This window comes from Micropterus dolomieu, linkage group LG18 (genome assembly GCF_021292245.1).
Source record: "Micropterus dolomieu isolate WLL.071019.BEF.003 ecotype Adirondacks linkage group LG18, ASM2129224v1, whole genome shotgun sequence".
NCBI classification, from domain to species: Eukaryota; Metazoa; Chordata; class Actinopteri; order Centrarchiformes; family Centrarchidae; genus Micropterus; species Micropterus dolomieu.
Window position 1 is genome coordinate 7,105,596 of NC_060167.1, and position 16,542 is coordinate 7,122,137.

The 16,542-nt window shown below is 39.7% G+C and overlaps 1 protein-coding gene and 1 long non-coding RNA gene across 10 annotated transcripts in view; one reads left to right on the plus strand and one right to left on the minus strand.

Annotated features, from left to right (window-relative positions):
- LOC123987013 (electrogenic sodium bicarbonate cotransporter 1-like) overlaps positions 1-16,542 on the plus strand; it is a 75,485-nt gene that overhangs the window by 23,919 nt on the left and 35,024 nt on the right. For 2 of the 6 annotated variants that reach the window (XM_046075526.1, XM_046075523.1), the window contains exons 5-7: positions 9,153-9,288; positions 11,473-11,633; positions 13,615-13,809. In XM_046075526.1, coding sequence (XP_045931482.1) covers positions 9,153-9,288; positions 11,473-11,633; positions 13,615-13,809 — 492 coding nt within the window. The remainder of the gene's footprint in view (positions 1-9,152; positions 9,289-11,472; positions 11,634-13,614; positions 13,810-16,542) is intronic. The other 4 variants (XM_046075527.1, XM_046075524.1, XM_046075528.1 and 1 more) reach the window with 2 other exon arrangements.
- The window catches only part of LOC123987017, a 40,049-nt gene continuing 26,121 nt past the window's right edge, over positions 2,615-16,542 (minus strand). Inside the window, exons 5-7 of one of the 4 annotated variants that reach the window (XR_006829047.1) lie at positions 16,287-16,410; positions 2,938-3,068; positions 2,615-2,806 (exon numbers count right to left, since the gene is read on the minus strand). This is a non-coding gene — a long non-coding RNA (uncharacterized LOC123987017). Of the gene's footprint in view, positions 3,069-16,286; positions 16,411-16,542 lie in introns of all 4 variants that reach the window. The other 3 variants (XR_006829045.1, XR_006829044.1, XR_006829046.1) reach the window with 3 other exon arrangements.

A 16,542-nucleotide genomic window follows, 5' to 3' on the forward strand; every position in this document is an offset into this window, starting at 1 on the left:
CTGACCTGGCAACAATGTTGTACTCTCCAAAGCTAATGGATCGTGTCCGTGGGGCCATGAAGGCTGCGTTTTGGGTGGGGTAAATATTCCAACCTGTTGTGTGTAAACAGTGTTGCAGTTACTCTTTGGCCTTGCCGATTCATTTGCTCACACTTGGTTTAACAAGATTAGTCTTTTTGGAAACTTCTACCTGTATTTGGAGATAAGATGGATCATGGCCTGGACAGCATGTCGAGGAGTGTTTGGGAGTTGTTGTTTTTTATTGTGCCGGTGGTTAAGTTGATTGCCAAGTTCAACCTTTCTGTTAGGGTCATGGAAACAGTGTGCGGTAGTTTGTTTTTAATCTTTCTATTAGGGTCTTTCATTTGTTAAGTAGATTTATTATTTTAAGATTGATGATGTTTGAATGTGTAAGATTAACTAGTAAACAACAGCATTATTGTTTCTTCCTACCTTTATTTGAATTACATTAATTGTTATCGATACAATTAACCACTAGCCTTGCAGCTGAAGAAAACTATATTCCAAATCAGCCAAATGTCCATATTTCACTCTCCATAGCTCAAGTAACAGGTGCAAAGCAGAGACCAAAGTGATGTATGCGTAGAAATTAAGGACAATCATTTTTCATTTTACTTATTATATTTGCCATTTCTGATTCTCCTTCAAATCCAGACTATCATGGCTTCGTCAGGTTTTTACCTTTTGAATTCAAAATCCTTTTATTCTTTTATACATGCTGAACTTTGATTGCATAATACCAAAAAATATATGTATCCAATGGGAAAAAACCCACCCTTGATTCCTAAAAGGACTCAGTGAAGTCAGGCAAAGATGAGGAAACATGTGAAAGCCTACACACCTCAGTTTGTTTACAGCAACATTAGTAATTCTTCATTCATGGAAAACGCGACTGCGTTGGCAGGAGAATGTGCGCATTGACATTTTGTTAACAGTCAACACTGTGGTACTCTGTTGATTCATGGGGGAAATAGCCTAAATGCTGTTGATGTTTTGATGCTCTGTCATGGAATTAAGGTGTTAATGAAGTGCACAGTGACATTACATAACACAAACAGAGAGCACACAGTATAACTGATATTGTTGTACAGTTCAGTGGTTCCTTTACTATGTCAGCAGACTTTTGTACAATTTATTTTTCATTTGATGTGGACCGTTGAGTGCACTTTTGGACTAGTCCCTATTTAAATAACTAATTGTTTAGTTTGGCTGGATATAAGTGTTTTGTTCCTAATAATAGACTGTACTTTTCAATTGATAGTTTCCCCAATTAGAAAAGGCCAAAGTGTCTCAAAGTGAATCAAAGATTTTCAGCATTCTGAATGCATGAAAAAGACTCACACTTGTATTAGCAGAGAAAAGATAGAGAAGCCACTGTGATGGACACAATATCCTTCGCAATGGGGATATTTTCTATCTTTTGCAGAGTTAGTAAAAATATAAACAAGTCCCCTAAAAGAAAAAAAAAAGTCATGAGGAAGGCAAGGATGAGTCTGAGCCCACCTGCAGGGTACTGGGACAGATTGGAGTCCAAACATTTCTCAGCGGAAGAAACAGAAATGATCTTATTGGCTGAGTTGTGTTGAAAGAGGGCAGAGATTAAAATAAACACACACAGTTGCTCTTGCTAAATGACAGCTACATTTGCTTCATGTAGGATGGCAATGATTTGATGTTTTTTTCCGACTTGCAAACATACATGTTTTTAATAACAAGTGCAGTTTACACACTGAATTAATCTATCATTGTTGTAGGCTTATTTAGACAACCTTTGTAATACTAAAACGTGAATCTACAGGCATCTATCAGGCATGCAATTACTGACAGGGTTGCTGTATACCGAGTGTCCGACTGTTATTCACCGCACTCCTCTGGGTTACTCTCTCTGGTAAACATGGCCGCCCCCAGGGGAAGGCCCTTGTCTGTAATCCTCTTGTTTGGTCAGATGGACGCTGCAGGGACTGCAAGTACATCCTCCTGGTTACATGTGTCCACTGCAGGGCCATTTGACCCCTGCTCATTTTGATGAGCATGTCTCTTTTTCAAAGCGTTTTTGCCTTCCTTTCAGTAGGATCAAATGTTCTTGCAAAGTGGATTACAAAGATTACTTAGAAACTTGGTTCTTATACAAATGGGTTTAATTTCCGCAAGTCAGAGAGAGCAAGCTGCTGGGATGTATTCAGTTTTTTTTGTGACTACATCCCTAATTGAAAGTAGAATCCTGAGATTTATGAAGACTTTTAAAACTGATTAGATAAATGCAAAGGTCGAGGTAGGTACCTGGCTGTTTTTCTTCTGCTTCCTGACATTTTGAAGCGAGCCAGCTTTCACAGGGCAACAGTTATGTGTTACATCCCTAAACATTTATAGCTATCATTCTGTAAGTAAACTATAATTCTCTTGGAAAGCTTTTACACAATGCTAGATTTGATTCACGGGGTGCCAAATATTTTCTGAGAGTAACGATGAAGGATCCAAACTAAAGAGACATTCCAGAGTTTTTTAGTGAGAAATTAAAAGTATTCATAGCTGGACAAGGATTACATCTGTCAGGTTTCAAAGCTGAACCCAAAAGCAGATCGGACACAAAGAGTAAAGTTAAACAATTTATTGTGAAACAGTAATTTAATGTGCAGTGAGGAGGGACTGGCAGAAGAAGGGAGTCCTGTGGGTTATAGAGCTGGCTGGCTGGCTTAGCAGGTTGGGCAGGTCCAGGTGGTGTGATCCAGAGTGGTGAGGGTTTTCCAGGTGAAGACACTGTGGCAAGGGATCCTAGTGGTTTTTCCTGAGGCAGAGAGAGAGAGATTGGTTAGAGCAGGCAGGCAATACAGGAAGGTGGCAAAAAACTCTTGACAAGAGTACAGGTCTTTAAATAGCAGGTTGGCTGGTGCGTGGTAAGAAATATGCTTAACCAACAATCTGGCGTGGACTGGATGTATGGCCGCTCCTCAAAATACAACAACAGACAGGTGGATGCTGGTCAGGTGTGTGATTGCAATCTGGAGCAGGTATGTTAGGAGCCGATCTCGGGCACGCCCCCATCTCTACTGCTGGCAGAGAGACAGAGGGAGAGAGAGAGAAGGAACAGAGAGGAAAAACACAAACAGACAGACAGAACGGATAGGCACCAAGCACACAGCACCTAAACCCCAGTCGCAAAAACAGACAACAAACACATTCACTCACTCTCATACAGGTGTCGCAGCTGGGCATTCGTGACAATGTGTCTGGTCAGGACACAGTGGACAGAGAAGACAAGAAGTACATTTGCTTTCCCGCTAATGCTCATTGGCCTTCCTTTAATGATTCTGGTTGGTACAATAAATTCAATTATTAACATCTTTGACATATCACTAAGTGATAGTAGGTTCTATAAAACCGTCTGTGCTTGCATAGTGCAAACAGTGTGGAAATAGATCTGGAGTTGTGAGACTAGACTGTTGGAGATATTTTTCACTGTCATAGGAAAAAGAAAATCGTATCAGTAGAAAAGGTCTCTGGATATTGATTGGATAAACTCCTTAAATCCACAAATTTAGTTTGAATGTGTATCTTTCTGGACATGAGTTATTGTTATGATGAGTTAATCTTCATTGATTAACACTTAGATCAAAAATGTCCCCCAACCCATCACATACACAGCATTTCTTTAATCCCTGTGTTCTTGTGCTGGTGTACATGTACATCTTCCTGCTTTATTTTCTACTGCAAACAACCAAGATGGGACATTTTAAGGGTATAGGAAAAAGGCAGTCAATATTTTTTGCTCATTTTAGACAGTGAATTGGATAAAATAGTCCCGCATGAAGATTATAGGCTATACATAGTCACATTTTAGCTTAGCTTAAAGGAGATGGACAGCTAGATACTATTCTCTGCTGTTTCGTTGTACCTACCCTTCAGTCTACCTGTCTCATCTAACTTACTTCATCATAAATGATAACTTAGACAGTGGACATGAGTGGATCTGTGTTTATTGCCATCATTTGAAGGTGTTTTTAAGGTTAGCCAAGTTAGTGAAAACTGCACAGCCCACGGCATGTTTGACGCTGTGGCTTTGCCCCTTTTTCATCATCTCATGACAACCTTGCATTCTGATGTGTTGAGACTAATGTCAGTGGAGAAATTGGAATATCTGATAGATCTAAAAAGATTGAATCTTTTAGTCCTTGAACAGTGTTTAAAAAACCTTTCAGATGTTCTCATCCCCTTGTCAGCCAGTAAACAATCTCACTTTCTTCAGTGAGCTCTTTGATTTTGTATCATTAAACATTTTCTCTGATTGGACTTAACCCTGCCCTGGAGATCACTATTGACTGCAATTTTGATTCTGCCTAGAAATAAGAAATGCGCTAAGAGAAAAAGTTCTTTGATCTGATTTACAGATCACTACCAAAGGCAATAAAACAAATTTGTAGCAAACATGAATGAAAATCAATTCTCCATAAGAGAAAGTATAATAACTGACAAAAGTTAATCTCATTCATCTATTTATCACTCATCTGATGCTACACGGGGCAACTTTTCGAGCAATGTGCTGGGCAATCTTGCTGGTAGCAAGTCCAACTATGTTTTGAATGGATAGTGGCAGGCGGGGCGGCGTGGGAGGGGCAATTTCGGTAGTAATCTTTACTCATTACCATTGCCCAGCAACATTGCTCTAAAAGTTGCTCCGTCTTGTTTTCTAATTTCATTCCATACCATCATAAATGTGTAAAAAGACTTGCATACCTCAGTCTTTTTACATTTAGTTTCCGTATATTAGATCCAAGTGGTTTAATATTCCCTCTGCTCTGGTGCAACGATGCACCGCGGTGTGTTGAATGGTAATATGAGAGGAAAAATTGGTAGATAAATGTGATGAAATAAGACTTTAATGGGTTTGCCCTCATTGCCAGAATGGTAAATGATTCACAAAAAATACTTGTAATGTTGCTGAGTCTTCCTGGACAAAGTAGTGCATTAAGCCCTTTTGTAGACAAACTTGACCCTGCTGTGACGGGTTGCGTTGTGCTGTTCACAGTGAAAGCGTAGAGAAAATGTGCTTACACATTCAGTATACCTGCAGACATCACAGCGGTCATTTCATTTCAGGTTATGTCCCCTCAGCTGGTATTTGTTACATTCTCTTTAGAACCTGCCCACCACAGCTATCACAACAAAATACCAGAGCTAGATGGTCTTGGTATAAATACTGTGCTTTCAGTGAATCCCCCTCTGGGTGTTACTCTGCATTCAACCCAATCCCTGTTCGCTGGCTGTGTGCTAGATGCCCTGCATACCTAATGTCAGACTTTGTGGCTGGGAAAACCTTTCCTGTACTGTGAGTGATCCTCTCTTTGCTTTGAATGAGTGTCGCGCAGTTACATTATCATTGCATGTACAGTCACAAACAATAAACGTGCTATTAGATCCCGTGTAGCATTTTACTGTGCTGAGTTTTTCAAAAAGGTCAGAGGAGATGGAAGGTATTTGTGTAGGATGCATGTCAAGAGTGGGACTAAACAGGCCTTTAGTGGCAGCCACACTAAGCTTTCTGCTGGGCAGCGGGCATTCTTCTTCCATCCCCTATCCCATGAGCCTCTGCTGCTGGGACAAAGTCCTCTTTGTATACCCATGGCTCTTGGCTAGAGCACACAGAGCTTTGAAATTGCGTTTGAACGATGGGATTTTCATTTCTATCCCTCCTTTTCGTGCTTGCTCTCACCCCTCTTTGCTTTCACTGTGCACTGAGCCTCACCCCTAACCCTTCTCACCCACCCTCCCACCTTTCTCTTAGCAACTACTCCAGTTAGCAGAGTTTTTGCTGGATATCATGGATATGCCGCATCAGTTTCTCATGAAGAATTAGAAAATCTCTCTTGGATAAAATCTTGACAGTTTTATATCCCTACTGTGTATTATCTCAAATTTTTTACAATAGTTGGTATGAGAAAGTTTCAAATTTACACATATTTTGGGTGCCCCACGACAGGAGTTTTGCCATGAAAATGTGTTTCTTTTTGTTATAGGCTGTAGTTTGAATTGGCAGAAAGTAGAGGATTACAGCTGTGAACACTGGGTTTCAGGTAGCGTTTCCTGTTCTTGTGCCACAATTTATTTCTGCTAATGTGTTTCCTTCAGCCGGATGGCTTTACCTTGGTTTCATAGGGAAGAAAATAACAATTTAGCATTTGTGGATTGTGTTATTACAGTTGAATTATAATGATAAAATATTTTGTGCTGCTCTTGGAAAGTAAACACCCTGTACTCTATGCACATTGTAGGAACACAGCAGTGGGTTCTCTGCATGAGCCTTCATGCCTGAGGCTTTGACCCTCGCTTTGCACTGCTTGCTATTGTTTTGCATGTAATTTTGGCCATATATGTATTTAAAGCTTCTATTAACTGTTTACTGTAATCAGTGTAAATCGCTGTGGATATGAGCGTCAGCTAAATGTGTGAAACGCACATGTAAATTATTTCACCTAAGGTGTTATTAAACAGGTTGCGGTGACTTAAGTGTGTATGTGTGTGTGCCAGCAGACAGTTTATCTCCCACCTAGTAATCTCATAGCTGCTTGTCTGGCTCGTACCTGCTGTTATTGTTATTGTGCTACAGAAAACACAATAGAGGGAAACTTCGAGGCTTGGCCTCATTTACTGTTTGGCCACTTGCTGCTGACTGACTGAATGAATGAATGAAGGTTGTAGGTGATTATAAAGTAAGTTGGGGTGTGTATATAAATGTCTTTTCACCTGCAAAGGGAAGTCTAGTTAAATACTCAATACAAGGCTATCCGGGATTATTGTCCTTTGTCTCTGTTGCAGAGATTTTATTAAAATCATTTAAGAGCAGGATAGAGCATAATAATATCCCTTATCCCCAGGTGAGTGGTCACTCTGCCAGACAGACAGTTTTTTTTACATGCTTTTTTATTAAACTGACAAGATTAAGAGTCCAAAGGAAACACTGAATAACTCCATTTTGGGGAACAAAAATGGTCAAACTTGAAGCAGTCTGCTGCCACAATATTAGCAAGCTGTTATGTTATCAGATCAGGCATCTTTGTTATTATCCTCACATACAAACGTTTGTGCTTCTGTACTTGTTAGGACCTTCACTGACATAATGCATTCCTTAATTCTTCACCTTCACAACTACATCTCCATACCCTTAACCCAAATCTAATTCTACCACAACCCTAAAACCAAGCCGTGACCCTCGATGGGCCCTTTGAAGAAATGAGGAACAAAATGTCCTCCCTTTCCAAAAAGTCTTGGAACTCAAAGTGGTCCTCACAAAGACAGATGTACGAGAGCACTCACACAGTGAGAACATCACATTGGTAATTAAGCCACATAGAGCAATACAATATAATCTTTTTCAAGTTTTTCAATAGCATAACATTTAAAAAACTATCAGTGTTAACTTTTCTGTGTTTTGTGTTCAAACTAATATTTTTTTTAAATAAAACAAAGGAATCCGGCAGATATACTTAATTCAATATTATTTATAACAGTTATCTTGTTGCACTTTTCATACAGAGCAGGTCTAGATTGTAATCTTTATGATATTGTTTACAGATACCCAACAAATCCCACCGTGAGCAAGGACTTGGCGACAGAGGCTCAGGGAGGGCGGTGCGTTTAAAGGATGCTTCTGTCGTTACAGTAGTCTCCACTTTTGTGGGAGCCAAACACAGGCAGACAAAATGCAATGCATTAGGGATTAACACATTCATAGGGATTTTATTAGTTCTAATAAAGTATTACTAGAATACAAGCCAAAGCAACGAACTGCAGGTCTGAGAAGGACGTTCTCAGATCTCATCATCGGTACATCATTTGAAAATGAGCTGCTATTTTCAGACCAGTCAGAATTTTCTTAAAAATGTATTAATTTTATTCAATTCACTCCAACCTTTTAAATAAACAGGTGTTTGTCTTCGAAGCACTGTGTTTGTTGTATCTATTGGTGCAGAACAAATTACACCTTTATACTTCCTATTGGTGCATTGAGCTAGGTGACGTCACAAACCAACCTAGCATAATTTTCACCTAAACAGAGGTGTAATGATCCAAAAAAACACCTGTGTAGCTTCCACGTAGCTGGTTGCAGCAGCTGTTCCTAAGTTCAAACTTAGCCTAGTTCTAACAAATGTGGAGTATACTATGCAACTAAATTAAAAGGGGTCGTTACACACAAACTTGCAGCATGTGCACAAGAGATGAGCAATTTGCAACTAGCAGCGTGCTTTCTTGAGCAGTTGCCATCATTTCATTTATGAGACCCTTTACAGGAACAAGCTGTAGCTTTATTGATGCAACATTAACTCGTCTTGTGTGGTTTTTTGCTGATGACAGTCATCTTTGTGTACAATTTTCTACATGCATGGGCCTGCTTTCAAATGTCGTTTCCACTTGTTTGAACACGCTATGGCGATGTCAACCATTTACAACATGTTTGAATAGCACTGAAAACTATAATTTATGTATCAGTCCTGTTGTAATTCTGTTTGTGTTGCTCTCTAAATATTCAAATGAGAAGACAAGGGTAAGGAAAAGCTCAAGCCTCTGCTGAAGAATAGGCCAGTTTGTGAACCATTTCCTAATTGTTAATGAGGGGCTCCGGGGCAGCTTGCCAAGGCTGGAGGGCCAATGGCGAAGGCCTGTTTGAACAGAGGGGGCAGAGAGGGAGAAGGGGCTCGCTGTCACTGAGGGGACCCCTAAACCCTGTCAGCCCCCTCCTACCTGGTTCACAAAGTGCTGGAGCAGGCAGCCGAGAGCGACTGTCACTTCCACCCGAGACTTTAATGAGGGTCTAGCTGCTGCTTTGGGACTCTGGTGAGCTTGTGTTGCTTGCCGATTGCTACCTGAGGAGCCTGGGTCAGCTGATTTGGAGAGTAAAAGGGGGGTCACAGAGTTTTTAAAGATGTCCAACAACAACAATAACCAAGAGGAGAAGGAGGAAAAGGAAGAGGACACGGAGGAGAAAGGAGAGGAGGTCATGGTGAAAATCCCACCACCTCCACCTCCTCCTGAGGTCAACGGGAAGGGTCCAGTTGAGAAGGGGAAGCTGGTGCCCAAACCCATACCTAATGGGCACCATTGCCAGCCTATGAACCGCAGTATTTTTCCTCTCTCCACAGTCTCGCCGGCAGCTGAGAGGATCCGCTTCATCCTCGGGGAGGAGGACGATGGCCCGGCGCCCCCGCAACTCTTCACTGAGTTGGATGAGCTGCTGTCAGTGGATGGACAGGAGATGGAGTGGAAGGAGACGGCCAGGTAAGGACCTCAGTCTCAGACAAGCCTTCATCTTAAAGTTCCTGTATGTGCACCATTGATTTTCCAATTGTAATGATGTATAGAAAGCGTCCTCTCTGACTTTCACTTAGTCTTTCAAAAATATAAAACACTTAACTGTGAAAAGTCTACACGGCAATGTTCTTGCTGTCCACTTTATGTTATTTGTTTCTTCAAGTTCGCCTCAAAAACTGTTACTTTAATGCTTCTGATAGTTTTTTTTTACAGCCATCCCAGATTACTGTATAACTGAACAAGCATTTTTAAACTTTAGCTAGTTGTCAGTCTAAAACCCGTCTAACGTTTTCACATTTGCTGTGTGCATTGAATTTGGAGCAGCATAAAAAGAGAACAGACAGAGTTTCACAGGTTTCTCCAGTGTGGCCCACTAGTGGGATGGGATGGGATAGAGATGGGATGATTGTTTGTGTGTCATTAGTGTTGGATGGGTGAAGCTCTCTCAGGGGGAAACTGGATCCCTGGGCTGCTGTTTGAGGCTCCAAATGAGTTGCTATGTTATTCTAACCTCTGACCAATTGTTCTGCAGATAGAAGTTACTTTTTGGTTCACTCTTGGTTGAAGTATTTGCAGAAGAACTTGACTGAAGAGCTTTTACTGTTACTGAAGAATAATTTAGTTCTGTTTTTGTTCAAGTTGTTTCAAGAAATTGAGTCTCTTCCAGCATTGATATTGACAGATGATAAATATGTCCAGCTTCTGTCACCCTGCCTGATGCATACAGTAAACTGAGATTAGAGTAGTGAAGGATTAGCATAGATGAGCTTCAACTGAGTCATTATGTCAAAATTCAAAAGGTGACAGCTTGTCGGTCCTGCAGAAACCTACCCATCGGGAGGCATGGTTATTAAACCTTAGTTTGCCGAGACATTTTCTCAAACAAATAGGATAGAAGTTGTGTGATGGTGACAATTCATGATGGAACTTCCCTGCAGTGAAGAGTTTAAGAAAGTACCACAATAAAGTGAGGTCGAGGAATCAATACAGGAGGATCAGCAGGGTTAAAAAGTAACAAAAAGGACTACAGTTCCAGACCCTTCAAAAAAGTGTTTTTAAGTTTAAAATACTTAGATATTTGTTACCAAAGGTGAAATAAATGAATGCTGCACCTTCAATGTCAAACTTATTATTCTGCAAATAACTGCAGAGATTAACACCCATTCCAATGTCTCACCAAATGCACTCATGGGACTGAATAAAAGATGTCACAAGTGCTGGGTAGTACTGGCTGTTAACCAAGTGCAATTTTGGCAGCCAAACTGGCCGAATGAAACCCTGGTCTAGAAACAACTGCTCAGTACCAGTTCAGTTTCTCCTCTCTCTTACTCTGAGGAAGGGGTAAGGGGGAGTGAGTTAAACAAATTCATGAAGAAATTTATAATCCTGCTTCTGAATTGAAGAACTGATGGTTACCTTAAGCATAAACAACGCAGAATTGAATTCCATCAAAGAGCTTCGTCACACATGTATCTATGCACCTGTCTACCAGGTATGCAACCAGACATCACAACACCTAATGTGGCTTTAACTGTAAACAACATGAAATAAATGACAAAGAGACAGTTTTGAAGTGCTAGCATTAGTTATAAAAAGGAAAACTTTGTTTTACCATTTACTGAAGTTTTATTCATTTGTCACGCACTTGTCCACAGCTTGGTGCCAAATTCATATAATCTTGTCCCACACAACAATAATTATTCCGAGATGGTTTTTCTTGTCAGGTTGTTGCAAATTCTGAAATTATTTGTATATGATGAATTCTCCAATGGTTGCTATCAGATTTGAGATGGAGCTGCAAAACCTCTCTTGTATATGGGCCTACATGATGCCTGTGCATTGCCCATGTAGCCCTCCATGGGCCCTACTTGTGCGACTCAACCCCACAACCCTACAATTTACTTTGCTATTGATATTACTATATTGACTTATTTGCATGTTGATATGTTTGGTCACGTAATGTAGCTTGTTTCACAGGTCACCATTTGCAGGTGAGTTGTTGTTTCTTTCATGTAGTTAATAGCTGTTCCATGTATTATATGTAAGAGGATAAAATATATTAATATCAAACCCTGTTTACATGTTCTGTGATTGCCTGTAACTGTCCCCAGTTAAATCCAACCTTTTTTCTCCCTTTTAAAATTCCTCCAGGTGGATCAAGTTTGAGGAGAAGGTAGAGAAAGGAGGTGAACGCTGGAGTAAGCCCCATGTGGCCACCCTGTCCTTACATAGCCTTTTTGAATTGCGGACGTGCATAGAGAAAGGCACCATCATGCTGGACATGGAAGCTTCCACCCTGCCTCAGGTTGTTGGTAAGTTGGGAGTGCTTGATAGATGGCATTCAGTACACTGTCTTCATACATCATCAGTATATAGCACAGGCTCTCTGTTATACATTGCTACATTCTTCAAACCCAAACTTACATTAGTCATTATTTCCCCCCAAACTGATATAGCTGATGTAAATTAGTTGCAGGTAGAGCTGGGCGATATGGCCAAAAATGTTATCATGATAAAACATTTCATATCATTCGATATAGATAATTATGACGATAAATATCAAATCATTATTTCTTTCAAGTTTAAAGGCAGATTTTTGCTCCTGAGTGAAAATTGAAGAAACCTGATGGTTAATTATGTGGCTAAACTTTTCTTTATGGTCAAAATGTGACAAAAACTTGATGCCAAACAGTGAATCACTTACCAAATCTAAGGTAGAACAATTCAAACTATTTATGATAAAATCTTTTTCAACAAATATGATAAGTAAATCTGTTTTCAGTCCCCTTTCCACTACAAAATAAATATTTTAATAGAAAAATTAAGTGCTAATTTGTATGTCATTCAAATGAATTAAACCAACGATTATTGACGATAAATTGAACATTTGTAATATTGTTATTGAGGAAAATAATATTGCGATAATTATCATTATTGTTTTATTGCCCAGCCCTAGTTGCAGGTGAATGTTATTTGCAGTTAGGGCTGGTTACTAATTAAAAGTAATTTCCAGTGTGTTTTTCATGTGTAGTGTTATACATTGACACATTGATAGAGGTCAGCATCTTCCTGCCTGTGATACAAGAACCCGTCTGCCAGTTTGATTTTATCTGCTCCGTGATGTTCAGTCTATTCAGAGCTGGTCTGCAGTGTTGCGTGCAGGTTTAGAGATTGATGCACATCACACACAGTGCTCAGAGGTTGTATTCCTTCCTCTTCTTTGCTTTAAGGGTAGCAAAAGGCCAGAACTCTAAGTCAAGTCCAGCCTATACTGTACTTTATTTTAGAACACCAAGAGACTCAAATTGTAGTTTGTAAATGGTCACACAAAAACTTCCTAATTTGAGGACAGCCAACCCTCTTCCTTTTGTCTGCATGAGGGAGCAGGAGGAACAGTAACCACTTGGAGTGATTAATGTGAAGTAATTGACTGTGCTGCATGGAGTGTACAGGCCGAGCGGAGCTGGGCCTCTTGCTTTGAGGCCAGCCGACTTGACTGATGGGCCATTAACAGCACTACCCCTCCGCAAGAAGAGAAACTCCCCGAGGCTGCTATCTGTCAGCATTCAGGCTTCTGACCTTCTTTTTAAAAATAGGCAGGACCTTTTGATTGAGCTGTTTCATGATGCCACAAAGATTTTCATGCAGGAGCATTACAGTCTGGGAGGCACTAATTGAGTGCTTACAAGTATGAAGAGGCTTTTTATTGTGCTTTGAGTGATGTTACTAAATTTAAGGCTGTCTAAGGGAAAAAATAGACCCCAAATGAAAACGTGATTTGAAAGCCCATCATAATTTATTGATTTATTGATTTTTTTTTTTTTAACTGTTAAGTATTGTTGCTCTTCAGAACTTTAGAAAAATTTGTTGTTTGGTGTAAAAATGTGTGATGAGTTCATCGAACAATTTAGCTAAGTGCTGAAACAATTTACAGAAAACTTTTCAGTAACAGTTCTGATAAATTAAATTGCTCATGTTGCCTATAAAATAAAAAGACAAGCCTTTTTTTAATTGTAGCATGTTGACATTGAGGTTTTGCCTGCTTTTAAAACAAATGTATACCACTGTCAGTTGAATAAATACGGGTTTTAAACTGTTGGTCTGACAACATAAGCAACTGTAAGATACAATCTCGTTGGATTCCAGTTGTTGGGTGTAATTATGTAATTTGTCATGTCTTAAATGCAGTTTGGTTAAACTCCAAGTTGCAAAACTTTATTTTCTCCAAAAAAAAGAATACTGAAATAATCTTTCCTCATCTTCTTCCTTCCCTCTCCTCTTCTTTACCTTCAGAGCTGATCACTGACAACCAGATAGAGATCGGCCAGCTGAAAGCAGACCTAAAGGACAAAGTGATGTACACGTTGCTACGGAAACATCGTCACCAGACCAAGAAATCCAACCTGCGCTCTCTGGCTGACATCGGCAAGACGGTCTCCAGTGCAAGTAGGCTGTTTTCCAACCAGGAAAACGGTAATACTGATGCCAGTATGGTGCAGTCTTCTTTTAATCATTTTGATTTGTAACGATGAATTGAAACAAAATCCATTTTCAATCAATTTCACTCTATAATAAATGTAGCTATACTTAACTGCATTACTGGGTTTAATTTAGATTTTTTTTGTCACCTCAAGTTAAGTCCTGACGTGTGTCTAGTGAGTTTTGAGGGCAGCGAGGAATGCCAGTGTGCGATAAAGGACACACTGCTGCCCTCCTCTGCATGAACCCACTAAAGTGGCACTTAATAGTCCTAAAGAAATGCCAGCTTCTCTGTGATACTGAAAACATGTTTTTTTTTTAATTGGAGACCTTATCAGAAATGTTGGCCCTTATACCATGTTTTGAAAAGCAAACATCCTTCATACTAGTGCTACTATAGTGCTCCTACTTGCTCACTAAACCTGTCATTTAACTAATTTAACTTTCATCACAAACATTTGGTGTTCTCACTCTAACAACAGTTTTAATGTATTCACAGTAGGCTACTGCACAAACTGCATTCACAGGTGGAGCTAATTTCAAATTGACTCTGTAAATCCTCTGTAAATTTCAACACTGAAGAAATGAGTTAGTGCCTGAATTTATGACACTGGAGATAAAAGTCCAGGGCCATCGGAAATCGTAAAACTGACCTAGTATCTTTATAGGATTTGAGTGATCGAGAACTTTAGAGATTGTCATTTACAGCTGTTAAAATCTCAGAATCTGATATGTTAACTTCACTGAAAGTTATTCCAGACAAACAATTACAAAGAGAGCGGAATTCAGATTTCTGTAAAAAGTACACAAAGTAAAGAAAATAGGTGAAAATGACTTAATTAGCCATTTTAATAGAAATATTGTTGCCATATGAAATGGATTCAACTTGAATCTGGTGTTTTCTGTGACCATTGTTACAAAATCCTTCGTTAATGAAATTGAAATGAACAACTAATGAACGGTAAAATACTAAGAAAACCATATCAAACAGCTGCAAATAGAATATTCAATCGGTCTCTGAAGCAGTGAGATTTAAACTTGTCTCAAATGTGAGGTAAGGTGACGGCCCTGAAACACACTGACGTCCAACTGACCTTAATATGTGTATGAGTGTTGTGATTATAACACAGAGAGTAACTAGATGTTTCACCGTGTTGACAATGTAATTAATCTGTTACCAGCCATGGGACTCTGGAAAGTTATTAAGTACTTGTTATCAGATTTATGAAACCAGTTTATGACTTCAGATGAAAAGCTCCGGCTGTTCATGATCTCTTATCAAGATCACAGTACTGAGATAAAGAGTTTCACCGATAATCATTAATTGATTACAACTTTGCAAGGATAAAGTACATCATCCAGTTTATTAAAATACAGGTTGACTCCTGTCAAAGTATTCCTGTCCAGTGACCCATGGTCTCCTGATTTAATAACACCACTTCTCTTACTTTCTCTGCAGATAATTCATGTTTTACAGATCTTTTAACAGACACTTGATTTTGTTTTAACAAATCTCTTGCTTTGGCTCAGTGGGCTCGTCTATCAACTCTCCTGCCATGTCTCCCTTCCATCTCTTTTTCCTCCTTTTTTGCTTCCCTGGATTGGGTTTGATAACCTGCTGCCGCTACTAAAAGCTCGCAGTCCTCTCGAGAACTCTGTCACTTGCCTGTCGAGTCGCATGTCAATGGAGGACTTGCAGACACAAAGGAGTACCAGCATGGACTGGCTTAGTAAGTTCACTGGTCCCAGTCTACGTTCACACTGCAGACCGCTGATCAGTTCTGAGTCACTGCTCGCATTAGCAGTAGTATTTGTAGACACAGAAACAATACCCAGATAGTTTCATATTTGTTCCTTTGACTTCTGACTAAAAATACCAATTAGCTTGTGTATTTGGCCCCCCCCCCCCCCAATTAGCTCACTGTCCTCCATATAATACCACTTGCTCAGCCAAACTGCCAAGTCACCTAAATTATATTTTTATATATTATACTCAGAAAGGAATTGGAAAATGTGAGCTTTTTGTCGTTGACACAATCAGACATCAGATTTGTATCTCATGGGAGTGCAAACAGTCAGAACTGGAAAGCTTTCAGCTGCAGTTTGAATGTGATCGTGACTTAACTGTAGTGTAAAATGAAAACACACCTGTCATTCGGACCAAGTGTATCAAGTACAGTAGTAGTAGATATGTAGTTGTGTCTATGAGTAGTTTTTCTTCCAGTCAGTTTAGGCTACTTTTATTTATTTTAAGTTGTTCCCCCCAAAATACTTCACAGCTATATTTGGCTAAAATATTTCCCTTAAATGTAGTTGTTTTTGCTCTTTATTACTGTAGCTACTCAATATAAGTACTACACTTCCGTCATTTATCCTGGCTGCATCATACTGACAGGCATGTTATTACCCACAATGCTCCGGTGGCAGATGGATAAAAGGCTACAGTGGCATCAGAATTTGCGCTTGTACCTCTCTGGACACCATACCTTATCTCTCAGCAGCTCCAGGGCTAATGTACTGTCACGTTCTGCTGTCAGATCTTTGATGCTGGAGTTGACGAGCTGAAACTGACAGTCGGCAGAGCGTCAGTCAGAGTCTGCAGTCCACCTGCTTCAGATGAGGAAAGCACTTAGTGGAAGACTTTGATGTGAAAGATGGACAGTAGGATGATCAGATACTCTCAATAGTAAAGCTCTTGATTATTTTTACAGAGTTAAATATGGATGCACAAAATGAAAATAT